Source organism: Podarcis bocagei (genome assembly GCF_964188305.1).
Source record: "Podarcis bocagei genome assembly, chromosome: 12".
NCBI classification, from domain to species: Eukaryota; Metazoa; Chordata; class Lepidosauria; order Squamata; family Lacertidae; genus Podarcis; species Podarcis bocagei.
Genome location: NC_138137.1, coordinates 32,768,881 through 32,785,865, shown reverse-complemented (window position 1 = coordinate 32,785,865; position 16,985 = coordinate 32,768,881). Strand labels below are relative to the sequence as shown.

General features: G+C 44.6%; 1 protein-coding gene across 2 annotated transcripts in view; it reads right to left on the bottom strand.

Annotated features, from left to right (window-relative positions):
* The window catches only part of SLC25A13 (solute carrier family 25 member 13), a 109,552-nt gene extending 94,753 nt beyond the window's left edge, over positions 1-14,799 (bottom strand). The window contains exons 1-2 of one of the 2 annotated variants that reach the window (XM_081164585.1): positions 14,687-14,772; positions 10,691-10,705 (exon numbers count right to left, since the gene is read on the bottom strand). In XM_081164585.1, coding sequence (XP_081020711.1) covers positions 10,691-10,705; positions 14,687-14,698 — 27 coding nt within the window. In that variant the 5' untranslated portion in view covers positions 14,699-14,772. Of the gene's footprint in view, positions 1-10,690; positions 10,706-14,686 lie in introns of both variants that reach the window. The other variant, XM_081164586.1, reaches the window with a different exon arrangement.
* Between the last annotated feature and the right edge of the window lie 2,186 nt (positions 14,800-16,985).

Below are 16,985 nucleotides of genomic sequence, written 5' to 3'. Positions count from 1 at the left end.
CCCGCCTTTCACTCCCTTTAAGGAGTCTCAAAGCGGCTAACATTCTCCTTTCCCTTCCTCCCCCACAACAAACACTCTGTGAGGTGAGTGGGGCTGAGAGACTTCAGAGAAGTGTGACTGGCCCAAGGTCACCCAGCAGCTGCATGTGGAGGAGCGGAGACGCGAACCCGGTTCCCCAGATTACGAGACTACTGCTCTTAACCACTACACCACACTGGCTCTCATTTGCTAGCAAGACCTATCCTATTTGTAGAACCCTTGTCATGAATAAGTAGGAGGAGGAACTGGGCTGTAGAAAATAAAATCCTATAAAGTGTCCCACCTAATAATTGTGTGACAGGAACTATGTAAAAATAACTGACAGGTAAATGCATTTTGTTTCAGTGCAATGTTTTCTTTTTTGACTGAGCACAGAAGTTAACTATTAAAGATTGCATTTATAATCAGATCTGTCTGTTCCTGTCTATTCAAAATGCTACACCTCAGTAGCTGAGTGTGTGAGTGGGTACAAATCCATGTGCATGCATGAATCCATTTCTCAGATCTTAAAAAGAGGGGCGGGGGACTAAAATGCATATGCGTAATGGAAACAGACAACATCACCTTCAAGTAACCACATTTTTCTGTATTATAAATAGTAAAGAGGGGAAAGTCTCAAAGTCAAGAATCTTTCTTTAGAATTAAAAAAGCAAAATGAACACCAGTACGGTACCACTCTGGTTCAAATGTATTATGCTATTGGAAAATAAAATCAGGACTTATTTAAGTCAAACAGACTCCCGGAATGGATTAAGTTCGAGAACCAAGGTACCACTATATATGCCTCAAGAATATAGGTACACTACTGTCAGATCCAGCCAGCAAAGCCAATGGGAGTTGCAGTCCAACAACATCTGAGCTCTCCATTTGCAGTCATACTGAAGAGCATGAAAGCTGACTTCATGAAAGTTTTGCCATTGGCCTCAGTAGGATATGAATTGCACCCAAAGGTAGCAACAGTACTCTGTTGTGAACTGGGAGTTCTCAAGGCCAGGAATGGTAAAAACTAGTTGGTAGCTATCTATTTTAAAAGTAAGTGGCATTTAAATTGACTTTTGTGACTAGCGAATGCGTCAAGATCTACAAAGGAGGCTCTTCTCTTTCTTCTACCTCTGAACCAGATGCATTGTGCTCCAGCCATGTAATAACCTCCCCCCCCCAAACTAAGACTGGAGATAATATTGTATTTTTTTTAGCACTAGTTTAAGGCATTTTTATTTGCCCAGGCTTTGTACTGATGATGATGATGATGATCAGTGCTTTTTCAGGGGGAGGGGGTACGCAGGGGTATGCATACCCCTAAACATTTTGTGAATCTAAGTTTGGCCTCATTGAGGGGCAGTATTTCAATATGAGTAGGAAAATGAATGTACCCCTAAACATTTTTTTGGGGGGGAACACTGATTATTTTTATTTGAATTTACACACCACCCTATACCTGGAGGTCTCAAGGCAGTTCACAGAATAAAATCAAAATATAAAACCACAAAATACATAACCAAAATTAAAACAGCAACCCAATAACTACCTCCCTGCCCCCCCCCCAAAAAAAACACCCCACCACATTTTAAAAGGGCATAGGATGTACACTTGTCTACAATCTATGTTTTGGATGAAGGTGAAGCTTAGAACTATTCAAAATAAATAAATGAACAGTGTCCAGCATGCAAACAGTGCGTCTACAGGCCATGCATTTCAGGACTTGCCAGGTATCCATAGCAGACAAGTGATCAGGCTAGCACAGAACCAACTCAATTTTCTATCCAATCTTGGTGCTCGGTACAGAAACCAAAAAGGGTGCTAGACAACGAGACTCTGAATCCAGCAGAGAAATGCAATGAGCTGCTGGAGAAAGGATGGAGCTCGCCATCCAACAGACTCATAATACATTTTGTAGGCTGGAAACTTATGTACGCTTGCTTGCAAGGTAGCGTCAAGTGTTCAGTGACTGGTATAAAGCTTTCCTTCACAAACACAACACAGAAGGAATGAGGATGCTATGGGCCTCCAGATGTTGGCCATGGGGTTGAGGACAGATGAACAACACTAGGAGGGCCACAGGTTACCTAGTTCTGTAGCACAAGAATAAAAAGCATGCATGTATTTTTTTCCAGTGGGATGACAGTGTGCCTTGAGTGTCTTCAGCTTATACAAAGTAAGAATTATTTATGGATTTAGAAGAGATAGACTAGGTGGCAGCAAGCCCGGTGCTGGACGGCTGAAAGAACAGCAGAAACAGCTGTTAGGAAGACTTAATTATAACTGCCACACAAACACACATACCAAAAAATTGACATGTTTGTTGATAGCAAGTACACTGAAAGCTTCGAAACACAAACTTGGTTCAGAAACAATTGTGTCTGTAGATTTGGTTTCCTTTTGTTAAATAAAAACTTTATTAACTGAATTTTCAGGCACATAAGGATTTTGGTTGATTGGTTGGTTAAAGTGATATATTTACTTTTCTTTCCAGATCCAGCTTTATACCCTTTTTTTATATGAGATCAACTGGTTGCCATGGAAACAACATATGACGTCAAGCCGGTCAAGCCTGGCACTCAATAAGATTTAAAATGAAGTAAAAAAGATCCAGGTCAACTCTCAGACAGACCATTTCCACTGCAATAGTAGGAAGGGTTCAGGGGAAAAGAAGTGAATTGTGTTTGATTTTGACTGAAAAAGCAGGAGCATTTTAATAAGAGCAAATAACCTAAAATTACTGAGAAATCCAAGGGCTGAGGACTTTATATACTAGTATAAAGGTAAACATAGAAATGTTAGTATAATCCTATATTCTGTCCTATATACTATCCTATATACTATACAGTGAACTTGCTTCTCTGAGTGAGGATGCTTTCATAGCCAAAATAGCACTAGCTAGGTCCAAACACAAGAGAGAAACATCAGCACATTATACACAGCAGTATTCCTAAGCATAGTAACTGCAATCCTAATATTTAGCAGAAGTTATGTTGCACTCGCATGGAAAAACAAATATGCAGAAAATTCTTATACTGGGCATCAAACTACCAATAATGGTCAAATGGAAATCCAATTATCATTATGTTTATCTCTGAAACAAGAAAATTTACTTCATATCAACAAGGGACTAATTCACAATCACTAAAAGATGCCTTCTATCTAAGCTGACATGCCATGGCAGATTGTACTATAAAATAGTGAACTGACAAGCAGCCTGACTTAATGTCAGTGACAAATGACTACATTAATGGAAAAGTGAAAATTATTCAAAATTCAGTATGTCTCAGTTGTGAAAACCAAAATTGAATTTAGGTTGTGCAGTGTGCTGGGACTAGGCAAATAATTCCTACTTGTGGTAATCATTTCAAATGGCTTTCAGACTGAGGTTCGAGACACAAAATGCATTTTACAATTGCGGATTTCTCATTAATGTTGCTGCTAATCTAATGTTGTTACAAAAAAAATACTATAAGTGTGTGTGTGTGTGTGTGTGTGTGTGTGTGTGTGAGAGAGAGAGAGAGAGAGAGAGAGAGAGAGAGAGAGATTATGTTGTTGTTTTAGTATTCCTATTATTGTTGTTATTGTTATTATCATTATCTTGTTGTTGATTTTCGGGTGTACCGCTGTTCTCTTTGTTGAAAACCACTTTGAGAATGTTTGTGTCACTTCATGTGTGGAAAGGTGGCATGCAAATAAAATTACGAAAGGATTAAGGAAACAATAAGCGATATTCACAACGGAAGTTTATCAAATCTTCCTCCTCCTCTCAGTTTGGTGGTGGAGGAAAAATGGACTCTGAGCTGCTTAGATGTTATAGGAGTATGTAGCCAACTGGGAAACTAACAAAGGTAAATCAAACTGCAAAATTTGTTTATAAAAGTTGGCTAAACTCTGTCTATTACCAAAACCAGTGCACACTTTAGCATGTAAATAAGCCAACCAATGACATGTTAAGGACACACCACCAAAAATATCAGCAAAAACAGATTTAAATGGAAAGGGGAGTTGTGATCTGAGTTTCCTGTCTTGTGAAAACCTTTCAGGTCGGACTCAGTCATGGACAAAAAGTATTCTACTTCTCTTTTCGAAATAAAGCACATGTTTAAAGTTCCAGTATAAATGAACCTGTTTATCAAATCTGGACAAATGTTTCTCAGCCCTGTGAGCAAGTGCAACAGCTAAACCTCTTCCAAGATTTATAATCTACTTGTCAGTCGTAACTTAAACGGACACTACTCAGGCAGCCGAAATAATCAATTTTTCTCTTTTGTGTATCTTCTCAAAAATCCATCCTTTTTACATGTCCACCTCCACTTCCAAGTGTTATTTTCTTGTTTTCTTTTTTTAAAAGGAAAATGCCAGCTGCCTACTTCTTATGAGCAATATTATCCTACTTCAGCACCATTTATGCAGGCCAGAGTAACATTTTTGGTAAAGTATATGACTCAGCTGCGTGCTTCTAAAAGCATGTAAAAAGCATGGGATTATTTTAAAATGTTATGAAAATTGTACCGGCAGCATTCTTCTTAGTGTCTTAACAAAGCTACAGTTTCAATTTCTTTTATTCCAAAATAAACTGCTTCTACCAGGGCAGCTTGATATTGCAGGAAATGGCTGAGATGGATTGGATACTTTGCAAAGTATACAGAAGAAATTTAAATTGCATTTCTTTGCCTTGAAAACACCGTCCCAACACTACATTACTAAACACATTATCTTGAAGTCGTTGCGGTGTTTCTAATGGAATATAGGAATACAATAAGATGCCTTACACCAGCTGGCCCTGACTACTTGTTTAGCCCAATACCGGCTAATCTGACAGGAGGCAGCTCTCCAGGGTCTCCACATCACCAGCTACTTCAGAACTGGGGAGCCTCAGGCCCCTTCGGGCCTCTCTAGGTGGTCCTCAGGACTCTCCCCCCAGACCACACACCCGCCTGGGCCACCCTTCTCAAAAGCCCAGCTTTGCATCCTCCTTGAATGTTTTTGGCCGGCTTAAATGCATCCTTGTTCTCCGATCACGCTTCTTGCATTGGGATTGGTAAGTGAAGCCAGAGTCAACAGCAGACGATTTTGTCGCCATCTTACTCCCTGCCGAGTTCTACTAGGGGCAACAACACTGAGATTAAGGGCTCATCCAGACTTCCACTTATCCCACCGCTTTCCCCTGGGACTATCCGATCTTTACTGCTGAACCAAAGCACGGATTGACGTTTGCTGTGATTTAGCACTGAAGAGAAGCGGGGGAAATCGAAAACTGCTCTCTAAGCACAAGAGGAAGTGTGGACAAGCCCCAAGTGGGTTATAAGTTATAAATAACAAAATAGAGAGGTGGGGGCTGGCTGAGGGCAGAGTGAGGTTGGTGGGTCAAGGCCTCATTCTCCCAAATCAACCAACCTCCACGGGATAACAGGGTTTTGGTGTTTTTTATAGTCACATAATATACTCATTTTACCACACCAAACTTTTAAAAATGCCCTAAAATTTGTCACAAAATCCGCACACCCCATTCAATTGTTTTTTGGCAAGGATCCCCCCCCCCCACTATTTATACTGAATTATGTCTGCCAAAATAAAAGGTTATTATAGTGTCCCTTTTAAAAAACAACAAAATTTCAGTGTCTCTTGAGGCCTGCAATGCTAAGTGATTAATCTTCGACGCTTAATCTGCAATGAACTCCAGCACCTGGACAGGATTAGCCATTATGCTACTCAGAGACCTGCAGATCATGGCCCAAGCCAATTAGGTCTCTTGCTGCAATGCAAGATAATGTAATTATCCAAGTGAAATTCTATTGTGAGGCAGGCCTAGCGCTCTTCGATGCCCCAATGCTCAGGACACAGTAAGCATTCCCTTGTGGCAGTACAAGAGAACAACGCTCCCATTTTAGAGCCTGGGTTCCCAGCAGGGAGCACAAAGGCTTATCGCGTGCTCTGAACAGGGACAGGGAGCCCCCAGATGTTGCTGGACTACATGGCCCATCATCCCTGACCAGGCCTGAGTAAAAACATCTGGAGGTCCAAAGGTTCCCCATCCCTGTTCTAAACTATTCCAGATGTGATATTAGCAGCATAAGACAACAGTGTTTGCCTGGGAGGACGCATTCAGAAAACGCATTGGAATCTGCAGGTCAAAGATCCACAGGACTGATCCTGAAGCCCATGATAAGTCAGGGAGCTGGAGAGAGACCTCGCCAGACTGGCCTCCATGGGGTGACCCTCAAGAACTCTTGGAAAGGTCTCTCTGTCTGAGGCAGAGGAGGAGGTTAAACCATCCTCAGACCTTGAAAGCAGCAGCAGCAGCTGGTCAACAAAGGGGAATACACATGAAAGCCCAAAGTCATTGTGCTACTCAAGAGTAAAGTGCTCCTTGGAAATAACTCCTCAACAGCAAGGGGTTCCTGGAGAGGTAGCTCGTGAAGCAGATGATTTGGGGCAAAGTGTGGGAAGCCAGCCTTATAAATCACATGTATAGGGAAGGTTTTAATGTTAGATGTTGTACTGTGTTTGATGTTGGAAGCCGCCTAGAGTGGCAAGGGCAACCCATTCAGATGGGCAGCATATAAATCAGTAGTTGTTGTTACACTGAGGTATGATAGTTACTAGAACTAATATACGTTTATGCTTCTTACTCTGGCAACCTGATTTGCATTTATCCTGATCTTCCTAGCTGTTGACCTATACACCTCAGCTTTAGGATTCTGCCTTTGGATTATGTCTGATTCAGGGCTACTCTCCTATGCTGAACCTCAGCTTCACCTGGACCTTGTTTGGGGGCTCTCTTTATTACTGCTTGGTGCTATTTTGTTTTAGACCTGCGGTTTTAGACCTTTATGTGTGCTCTTGCTCCAGCCAACCTCCAAGACTGAGAATTAATCCAGTTGGAACAGAAGAGTGGCTTACACCAAAGCAAGGCTGCATCAGCTTTTATCTACTTATTTTTTTAAAGTTATATATAGTTTAATACAATAAAAAGCTCTCTGTTTACAGATAAATTAAAACAACCTCTGATAAAATATTTTAAAAACTAGGTACAAACCAAATACGGCTATATCTCACAAATGAAACTGGGAAGTGTAACAAACACAGAAATAAAATTTCCTCAGTGTCCAGCAAAGTTTGGGTCACAGGAATGAAGAGATGTTCAAAGGTTGCTACTATTGCCATCTCAAAAATTAACTAAGGGGTGGCATGCTATCATGCTAAGGGTGGATGCTATCAATGAGAAGCGTCAGTTCCATGGAAATGGCTGGTTGTTGAACACCTACTGAAATTCATTTATCTGTGTTACAGAGCATCTTTTCTTTGACATTATTATTAATTTATATCCTGCTCCCCCCCCCCCCCAGGACTCAAGGCTGAACGCTTCACACAACCATGCCTCAAACATTTTCTTTAACTGGTAAGTGCGATTATGACTTGTGTATCATATTTGATATATACACAGAAGAACAATATATACATGCATGAGTCAAGTGTTCACGCTACAGTGTTAACACTGCTAGGAAATGACATGGGCCATAGCTCCCTGTCACATAATCTGTGAAGCAGCCCCATCATTTTCCTGTTCTGTGCATGATAAACAAATTAATAAAAAGTACTAAGAATTCCTACCCGAAGCTGGAAGAAAAAAAATTACTTACTTAATAGCCAATGCTATATATTCACACACAAGTCAAGGCTTTTCAGAGGTAGCACAGCAGGTCTTATCAGCTATAAAAACAAGCATTTTGGCGTGTCATTCTTTTCACATTGTGTTCTTGGAATCACAGTGTGATAGGAAAAAGTCAGGTGCATAAATCTATTCTTAGTCACCACATCGTTGGATCTGTTATTGTGAATTTTGTACCGTGGCCCAAATCAGGATCGTTATATGAACAGTAGCATTAACTCACAAAACAAGACTATTACCCGGAGGACAGGAACTTGGGTGTTAGCAGAAAGTTCGCGTTTTCAGTCTGAGAACGTTCCACAAGCACAGTGGAGGACATGCAGCTGCGCTCTCAGATCTCTGTTTCAGAGCCAGCTCAACGTGCAAAAAGGGCTGGCAAGTTTCCTCTCTTCTTCTTCTTCCTCCTCCTCCTTCTCTACCCCTTAACAGCCTCTGTTGTCCAGCAAGTTGTAAATTTTCAAAATGTACCATCATAATCTGTGCAGGTCAATGGTATAAAAACAAAGGTTCATTGTGACGTACATGCCTATGGTGTACCTCCTGCACAAAGCATTCTGAGTACATGATGGGACAGGTGTCATAAGCTTATAATCAGGAAGTGGTGGGCTCTCCTTCACAGGAGGTATTCAGGCAGAGGCTGGATGGTCATCGGCCAGGGATGCTGCAGTTGCCTTCTGCCCTGAGCAAGGGTTAGCCTGGATAACCTCAAAAGTCCCTTCCAACTCTTAAAAATTCCATGACTCTACCATATGAACCAGTTTAAGATCTCTGCTTGAGAACTCTGCTCTTTTTGCTTCCCCTTGCCTCCTTCTCATAAACATTCAACTAATGGGAACAACTGAAAAGGTCTGTATGGTGGCAGAATCTTCCTAGAAATGTGCCTGGCCTTTTCACAGCTCACTTTTTAAAGCTGCTCTCTTAAGACGGGTTTTTAAAGCTGCTCTCTTAAGACACATTTAAAGCACATTCCCTTTTCTCCCCCCCCCCCCATAAAGGATCCTGGATCCTGTAGTTTACCTATCGCAGAGCTACAATTCCCAGCACCCATAACAAGCTACAGTTCCGATGATTCTCCGGGAGTGAGGTTTAAATGCGCCTTAGATGTATGATGTATATGCAGCCTTTGTTTCAGGAAGCATTTCCAAAATACAGTTTGTGTTTTTTGTTATCTGCTACTTTTTTCCTGTATTTGTTTTGCTTTGTTCTTAAATTGTTGTCAAGTTGCCTTGAGTTTGTATTTGGATAAAAGAGGGATATATGTTTTTAGTATCCAGTATAAATCCAGTTTTGGAATGTCTTGCTTAATCTGGAGGATTAAGGACGCAATTAACAAGGAAATTCTCCTGCACAATGCCTGTGCTATAAATGACACACCACAGCTGCACCCAGCTTTTACTCTCTCCTTTCCTCCGAGGAAGCTGGTCAGAGCAAAATGTAACTCCTATTCGTTTCGCTGGACTTTGCACAAAACCATCCTTGCATTCAAAAACTTGCCTGATTGCCACAGGTGACCAGGAATTCTATGCAAGTGAGAGAGCTGATGGAGGAGGCTGCCAACTCATTTAATTTCCATGCCAGCTACAGATGAACTGATAAAGTCTCTGCCTCCGCAACAAGGACAGAAACACTGGTGGAAAGGGCAGACACAAGTCTCTACCATCAGTGCATTTGGCATTATTCTTTTACTGGCAAGCTAAGAGGCTAGGATTTAATTAAAACACTTCTAATCCACTATATATATTTATCAGTTGATCGGGGGGCAGAAAACAACAACAATAAAACCATTCTTGGGAACACCTAAAACCATAAAACATAACAATCAATTAATAATATTTGGCATGGAATCTTAAAATATGCAATACCAATCAACGGCACAAGCATGTCAAATGCTCAACATGGTCCAAATGCCTGAGTAAAAAGCCAGGTTTTAACATGGGACTAAAATGTAGCCAATCTTGGCCCCAGCCAGTCTTTTTTGGTATTACTGGGATACCATGGTGATTCTTCTGTGCAGGTTGGAGAAAGAGGAGTTCATCCTCTGCAAACTGCCTGAAACACAGGCTAGTTGCCCCTTAACAGGCAAGTACTTTTTTTTTGCAGGCTAGATATCTTTACAAGTATGTGCAGTGGTTTTCAACTGGTGAGTTGGGACCTGCAGCCTGATCCAATGTTTCTGTACTAGGCCATAAAAAAGAATACTTATATTAGCATACGCCAATATTTTTTTTAAAAAAAAAGTCCTATTCACTCTCAAATACCCTATGCCAGTGTTTCCCAACCACTGTTCCGCGGCACACTAGTGTGCCGCGAGATGTTGCCTGGTGTGCCGCGAGATGTTGCCTGGAGGGAGGCGGGCAAGTCGGGCGGCGAGAGGCGGGGCGGCGGCGGCGAGGAGAGGCCGCCCAGTGCGGGGCTCTCGCCGTCTGCCTGCCTGGCTGCCTGCGAGCTCGGCGGGCAGCGCCTCCGTCCGCAGCGCCCGCCTCGCGGCTCTCATTCCCTGCCCCTGCCAAAGCTCACCCAGCCAAGCCGCGCTCTCCTTCCTGCCTCGCTTTGCTGCCTCCTCCCCCCCCACCCCCAAAGCTTGGAGGTTCCCCGGCAAGGGGGAGGGAAAAAAATTGAAACTTACACTTGCGTGCGTCCCTCCCGGTGTGACGCTGCGCGCTGACGTCACGGGGCTGTAATGGTGGTGTGCCTCGAGATTTTTTTCATCAAACAAGTGTGCCTTTGCCCAAAAAAGGTTGGGAAACACTGCCCTATGCATCAAAGTGGGTTGTGTTCTTTTGCAAGGGAGGGGGGAGAAAACAATCTGAAAACCTTAAACACATCATTTAAAGAACAATGCAACAGGATACAAAAGGGTGCATGAGTTTGAGGGTATACAAAAATGAATAAAATTAATTTTAAAAAGCTGTCATGCAGGATGCTGGCACAGGACAGGTATCAGGCAAATGCAGAAAAAAAATATATCAACGACTCAGAAAAATACCCACGACTCACCAATCCATTGTTTGGCTGAAGAGAAAAATCAAACGGAACATTATTGGGCTAGATCAGAGGAGTATTTTCCCTTAGGCACACATTTGAGCTTCGGTGTGGTGGCCCCCAGGTTGGGGAATGCCCTCCCCTCCAAGATACAACACTGTACAAATTTTGATGTCTGGCATGGATGTAGCCGGGGGTCGGGCAGGGAGGGGCAGCTGCCCCCCCATCAATAAAAATACATAGCTAACTGATGTTCTGCCCCCCCAAACAAAAATCCTGGTTACGCCCATGATGTGTGGTCAAGATGCACCCTTTTTGCACAGACTTCTAGTGGTGGAAGATAAGATCAGAATATGCCTTTCATTGTAGTATTTTTGCCTTTTCTGACTGCTGTTGCTACAGTTTAATTTATACTCTAGTAATGCTTATGTATTGCATATTTTATTGTACAGTACTGAGGTCCACATAATCCATCCTGGGACCACATATTAAATAAGTGTAATAAATTAGGCAACCCCTCTAGCAGTTTGCATGCAGGATCAAACTCCTGCTATGCTGTACTACAATCTGACTCTACTTATTTCAGCATCCTTCTGCACCTTCCACCATACAGTGGTGCCCTGCAAGACGAATGCCTCGCAAGACGAAAAACTCGCTAGACGAAAGGGTTTTTCAGTTTTGTGTTGCTTCGCAAAACGAATTTCCCTATGGGCTTGCTTCACAAGACGAAAATGTCTTGCACTTTTTTTTTAAAACCGCTTGAAGAGGCGCAGTTGCGACGGACCGTGCTTCGCAAGACAAAAAACATTGCAAGACGAAAAGACTCGCGGAACGAATTATTTTCGTCTTGCGAGGCACCACTGTAATTTAACACTTCAGTTCATTAAAACTCTGACCCTTTTGCAAGGAAAACACTGCCTTCCTTTCCTCTCCCCCACCCCAGCACCTATACATACTAAGAAATAATTCAGATCTTTATGGAATGCTATGTTTAGAAAACACTATATACCATGTCACCTATAAGCATGTCGATTGTCCAGGGCCCATTTAAAAACACACATGCTTTGCATTTAAGAGAGCAGTCAGAACTCTCTTCCAAGAACATAGAAAAGCTTAGCTTTCATTCCAAAGTTTCTAGAATTTGTGATGGAAGGGGAAAACATGGAACTAAGAAAAGACTAGGATGATACGCAGCCTGAACTTCCAGTACTGAATTGAAAACTGCCAGTGCCCAGGAAGCTCTACAGATTCAAAGAAGCGCTTCACTCTACCTTATATCACTGCAGCACAAACCTACAAGCCTAGCACTGGAACTCAGAATGACAACTGTGTTTGACTTAATGCCAGAAGTGCATAAGGTTTAGATAGCATCTTAAGGAAAGGAAAGCATTCCAAGCTGATAATGTTCATGATTTTAAGTCCGCATAATTTTGATAGACCCACCGCATATGTACAGTTCACTGTGTACAACTATGGTGAGGAGCTACAGTCAACCAAGGCTTCCTCTCGCATTTGTATACTGTTTTCCTGCAATCAAATCACTATATGCAATGCAAAATAAACACGCTTTAATATAAACGTCTACTGAGAGGTTTCTACCACATATTCCTCGAGGCATGTTGTAACATGAAGCATTCCTATGAAGGATAACTTGTCTTGTCAATCTACCAAAGGCAACTATGGATTTTTACTTACTTTCTTTTTTAAAAAATGGATAAATACAAGGTGGTCAGCTCTAGAGCAAATGTGTCAGAGTAGATGGTTGTATAGGACTGATCCTTGATATTCCTTTCAGCCTTTAGACTGTGTGGTTTTCCACGACAAGACTGAAGGAAGCTCCTCTGTACTGAACAAATTGCCCATCTCTCAAACTAAATACTTCTGTTTCAAGACTTACCCCAAATTTTTCCTCTGCAAGCCGATCCACACCCTTAAACTTGCTAAACTTGAAGCAAGTCTACTGCTTTTGACAGGACTTACCTCAACATAGCCATGATTAGGGTTTTGGCTTTGAAACCTGTTCACCAGCCTTCTCCAACCTGGGAGCTGGCTGGGGCTGATGGGAGTTGTAGTCCAAAATGTCTGGAGAATAACACAGTGGGGAAGGCTGCTCTACACCCATAAGAAGGTTATAATCAATACAACACAGTGGCTTCTCTTAGGGTGTGGTCACTTTATCATAGCACCGCAGGCAGCTATGACAACATTAAGGATCAGGGTTCTGAACAGGGATGGCTTTAATGTGGTTTAATAGGCAGGTGTTTGTCAGCAATTGCCAAAAACAGTGCTAGCAACCTTTTACTTTTTTTAAAAAAAAGGTTTAAATATTCTTTTTAAGCACTCACATAACTGCTTCTGGAAAACTTAAAATAGTTTGTTAACTAGGGTTCTAACTACATTTACATGAGAACAAGGTGTGGTTCAAGTATGAACTTAAGATTTCTCTATTTTTGCTTAGAATATGCTTGATGGACAGCAGCTGAACATGTACTGAACTGTAGAGAACTTTTGCCTATGATATATTGTGTGAATGACGGTTTGCATGTATAGTTTATATGTGTGAATGGGCTACCAAGTGATGCAAGGCCTTTGATTTAATTCGCTCATTCATTCTGCTTGTTTGGCTGTCTATAATGCACAGCATGTTCAGTGTAGTCAAACACCATTCTGTTTGTAGGGTTTGTAAGGCTGCAGAAGATATAAGGCGTCTTTAAGCATAGGATTTTCCTAGCATTCTATTGTAGCTTTGCACAGACTGCCACCATCTTGCCAGAACGTTTGTGTTTGGTTTTTCAAGGTAACTTAAAGACATTTCTCCTTCTGGCAGACAGGCAGCCTTCAACCTCTTAACTATCTGAACTTGGAAAACTGTCAGTGAAAGTCAGGTGACTATCACTGTTGAAACCAAAGTCCTTACATAAATGTGACCTTTGTGTTGGTCTCAATGCTTCAAACTGTACAGGCACTATAGCTGGGACAGTATGTTTTTTAAAAAAGAAAACTGCGAAGCTATATTGCATAGCTCCCATAAATGTGCATAATGGATTTATATATTGGAAAATAAAAAGTCCTGTTTCTGAGGTAAGTGTGCTTTGCAAACTGAAAAGGACTGCAGGTGGAAATGGGCCTTCAAAGTCACTTCACTGTAACACAGAGGCATTTTACAGAAATCTCAAGGCTTATCCTAATTATGGAGCAAACACCGCACTGAAGGCAGGTACCAAGTGTGGATCTATCTAGTGCTGCCAGTCAAGACTTACTGTGCTAGGCCTTAGCCCCAGGACCCACTTTCTAGTATTAAGTGCCAATGAACCAACCATACAAAGCTGTCTTTGAACACACCCAGAGCATTCTCCTTGCAGCACAGGAAGTTTCAATACCTCCATGAACGCTGCCAGAGGGAAGCAAGCTTCCAGCTCCTACAAGGCCAGCTTTCATCCATGACTCTGGAGCTTGACAACGAAACAGAACCTCCATGCACAAGGGCAGTGTATCTACAAATGTCAGGGAAGGCAGCAAGAGAGGAGAGGCGGCTGCCAGCGGGGAACCTGCTGCTGGAGTTTCCTAGAAGCATCTGCCCAGCCCGTTGGGAAACGGGACACTGGGCGAGCAAAATGGGCCTGTGGGCTATGCTTTTAGGAAGCAGCCCTCAGCCCCGGAACCTCTCTGTTTGCGGGGGGGGGGCGCTTGCTGGTGCATCTGCATGCTAGCCAAAAGACTCTTCCCTGAGGCCTCGCCTCCTCTTTGGGGTTTCCGGAAGCAGCACGACCTGCTGGCCTCGGCTTGGCCCTTCCCCCGAGGGGGGAGGGAAGGCCCCTCACCCCCGAAAGCGGGCCAAGCTGCGCCAAGGACAGGCCCTAGGTCAACTCTGGCAGCCTCCCCGCTTCTCCCCTCCCAGCGGCAGCCGCCTGGAGGCCCGGGGAGCAAGTGGCGCGGCTGCTACCGGGGCAGAAGCAGCAGCAGCCGCAGCCCGCGCTCTTCTGCGCGCGCCGCCGGAGCTCCGTGACTTACCTTGGCAGCCATGCTTTACCTTGCGCAGCCGGCCCTTTCCCCCTGGCGAGGCGAGCGGAGGCGGCGGCAGCGGCAGCGGCGAGCGGCGTCCTCGCAGATGCACCAACCAGGAGAGAGGAAGCGCCGCCGCCGCCCGCCCATTGGCTGCCGGCGGCCCCCGGGAACCCGCTGCGGCGCGCGTGATCCGCCTGTGTCCTCCGGCCTGGCCGCCCGGGCGGCGCGTGTCAACTCGCCGGCTCCCCGTGGTCCCTTCTCCGGCCAATAAGGTGAAATGTAGCCGCTCCGGCGGGCAAAGCCATCCCGGAGGTGGCGGCGTGGAGAGACTTTATTATTTATTAATTTTTGGTAATTCGTACTTTAACCTCCTGCAGCTGCATCCCGTGGAGAGGAAATGCTGCATATGTATACGGGTGGGGGTGGCGTATTCCTGCCCGCGCCTTATCTTTAACTTTAAATGGGATGTGTGCCCTAGTAAGGGGGTGGTATATAGGATTGCAGCCTCAAAGGAGGCGCAAATTCCAGTGGTTGCCATGGGTTAAGCCCCGGAAGCTGTTTTGCATGCCTGCCGGCGCTAGGTGAGGTTGAGGAATCCTCAAGAGCCGTGAGATCCCACATTTTGGAATGATTGAGACGGAAGGGACCGGTTCTGCAAATCAAAGTGGTTGAGTGGGCAGTGACTTGAGTCAGTCCTTCAAGTGAAATAGTCCAGAGCTGTTATGGGGTTTATATTCTAATAGCAATATCTTGAATTTGGCCCAGTAACGAATTGGCAGCCAGTGCAAATATCCCTCCAGTTAGCAGTTGTGCTGCAGCATGCTGCACTAACTTCGGTTTCTGGACCAAGCACGAGGGGAGTCCTACATGGGATGTATTGCGGTAATCCAGTCATGAAGTCCCTACTACCTGGACTGCTGTGATCAAGTTCTCTCAGGCCAGGAGCAACCACATGCCAGCTGAAGCCAATCAAAGGTGCTCATAGCCACTGAGGCTCAGTGGCGTAGCGTGGATTGTCAGCACCCGGGGCAAGGCAAGTAATTTGCGCCCCCTAACCCGTGGATTTGCGCCCCCTAACCTGTGGATTTTGCAGAGAGACCAGCGTGCCTCCTTTCATTGCAGAATGACCAGTGTGCCCCCTTCATAGCTGTCAACTTACAGATTTGAAAATAAGGGACCAGCAGCCTTGAAAATAAGGGACCTGCAGCCTCACCTGTTCCAGGCACTCCAGTCTTCCTGTCCTCCTGCAGTCTGGTCAAACTCATGCTGGTAGCTTCGAGAACACTGTCCAACCAACTTTGTAACCAGAGGTTCAACTGAATAGAATCTGAATCACATGCACCACAAGGCCTATGCAGCCTCAACTTAAGATGGCTCCCCGGCCTGGCTTTGCACTGCAAAGTTTGCAGCAGCATGTGCAACAAAATGGCGTCCAGCATTCAAAAAACACTTCAGCTTGCATTAACTAGCCACACATACACAGCCTCCCCCCCCCACGAGATCTCCTTTCCTTTTGCCCCACCATGTGCCCCTGCTCCAGACAGACCTTTTCGCCGGCAAGGGTGAGTGGGCCGTCGATGACGTATCCATCCGATTCCGATCTGAGCACTCAGCACAGGTATGTTCAACTTCTGAGCCCCTCTGAGCCAAAGGCAGAAAGCCCAGTCAGCAGCCAAATGAAGCCTCAAGGAAAACCACCGTCACCTCTCCGCTGGGAAGCGCTGAGCAAAGGCTAGTCCCCAGGGAACGCAGCTGATTTGATCAGCATAAGGCATGCAAGCTCCACCCCCCAGTCATTCTTAGACTTCTTATTGGGTGAGTAACACAGCCAAGCAACACAGTTAGAGTCTTACTCCTCCCTGGCCGGCAGGGGGGAGGGAGAGGAGCTGCTTCCTTTGAAATTTAAGGGACATCATTTAAGGGACATCCATCAATAAGGGACAGCAGCGGGACATGGCGCTGGAATAAGGGACTGTCCCTTCAAATAAGGGACACTTGACAGCTATGGCCCCCTTTCAATGCAGAGAGACTTACCTGCAGCGGCGGCTTCTACTCAGTTCCCCACTGGCTCTCTCCTCTCTGGCCTGTGTCACCTGCCGCCGCTGCCAGCTTCTTCTTGCTGCTGCCTGGTCTGGTCTGGTGTGGTTCTCTCCCGCGCTCAGTGCTGCGCTGGGCAGCCGCTGCACTGTCCCTCCCCCAGATAGTCCCTCGCTCTCTCTCCGCACTGCACCACACGCCTGGCAACCCCCCCCCTCCACAGTGGGCGGTGACCCGGTGGCTCGGATCAGATTTGCACAGCCAGCAC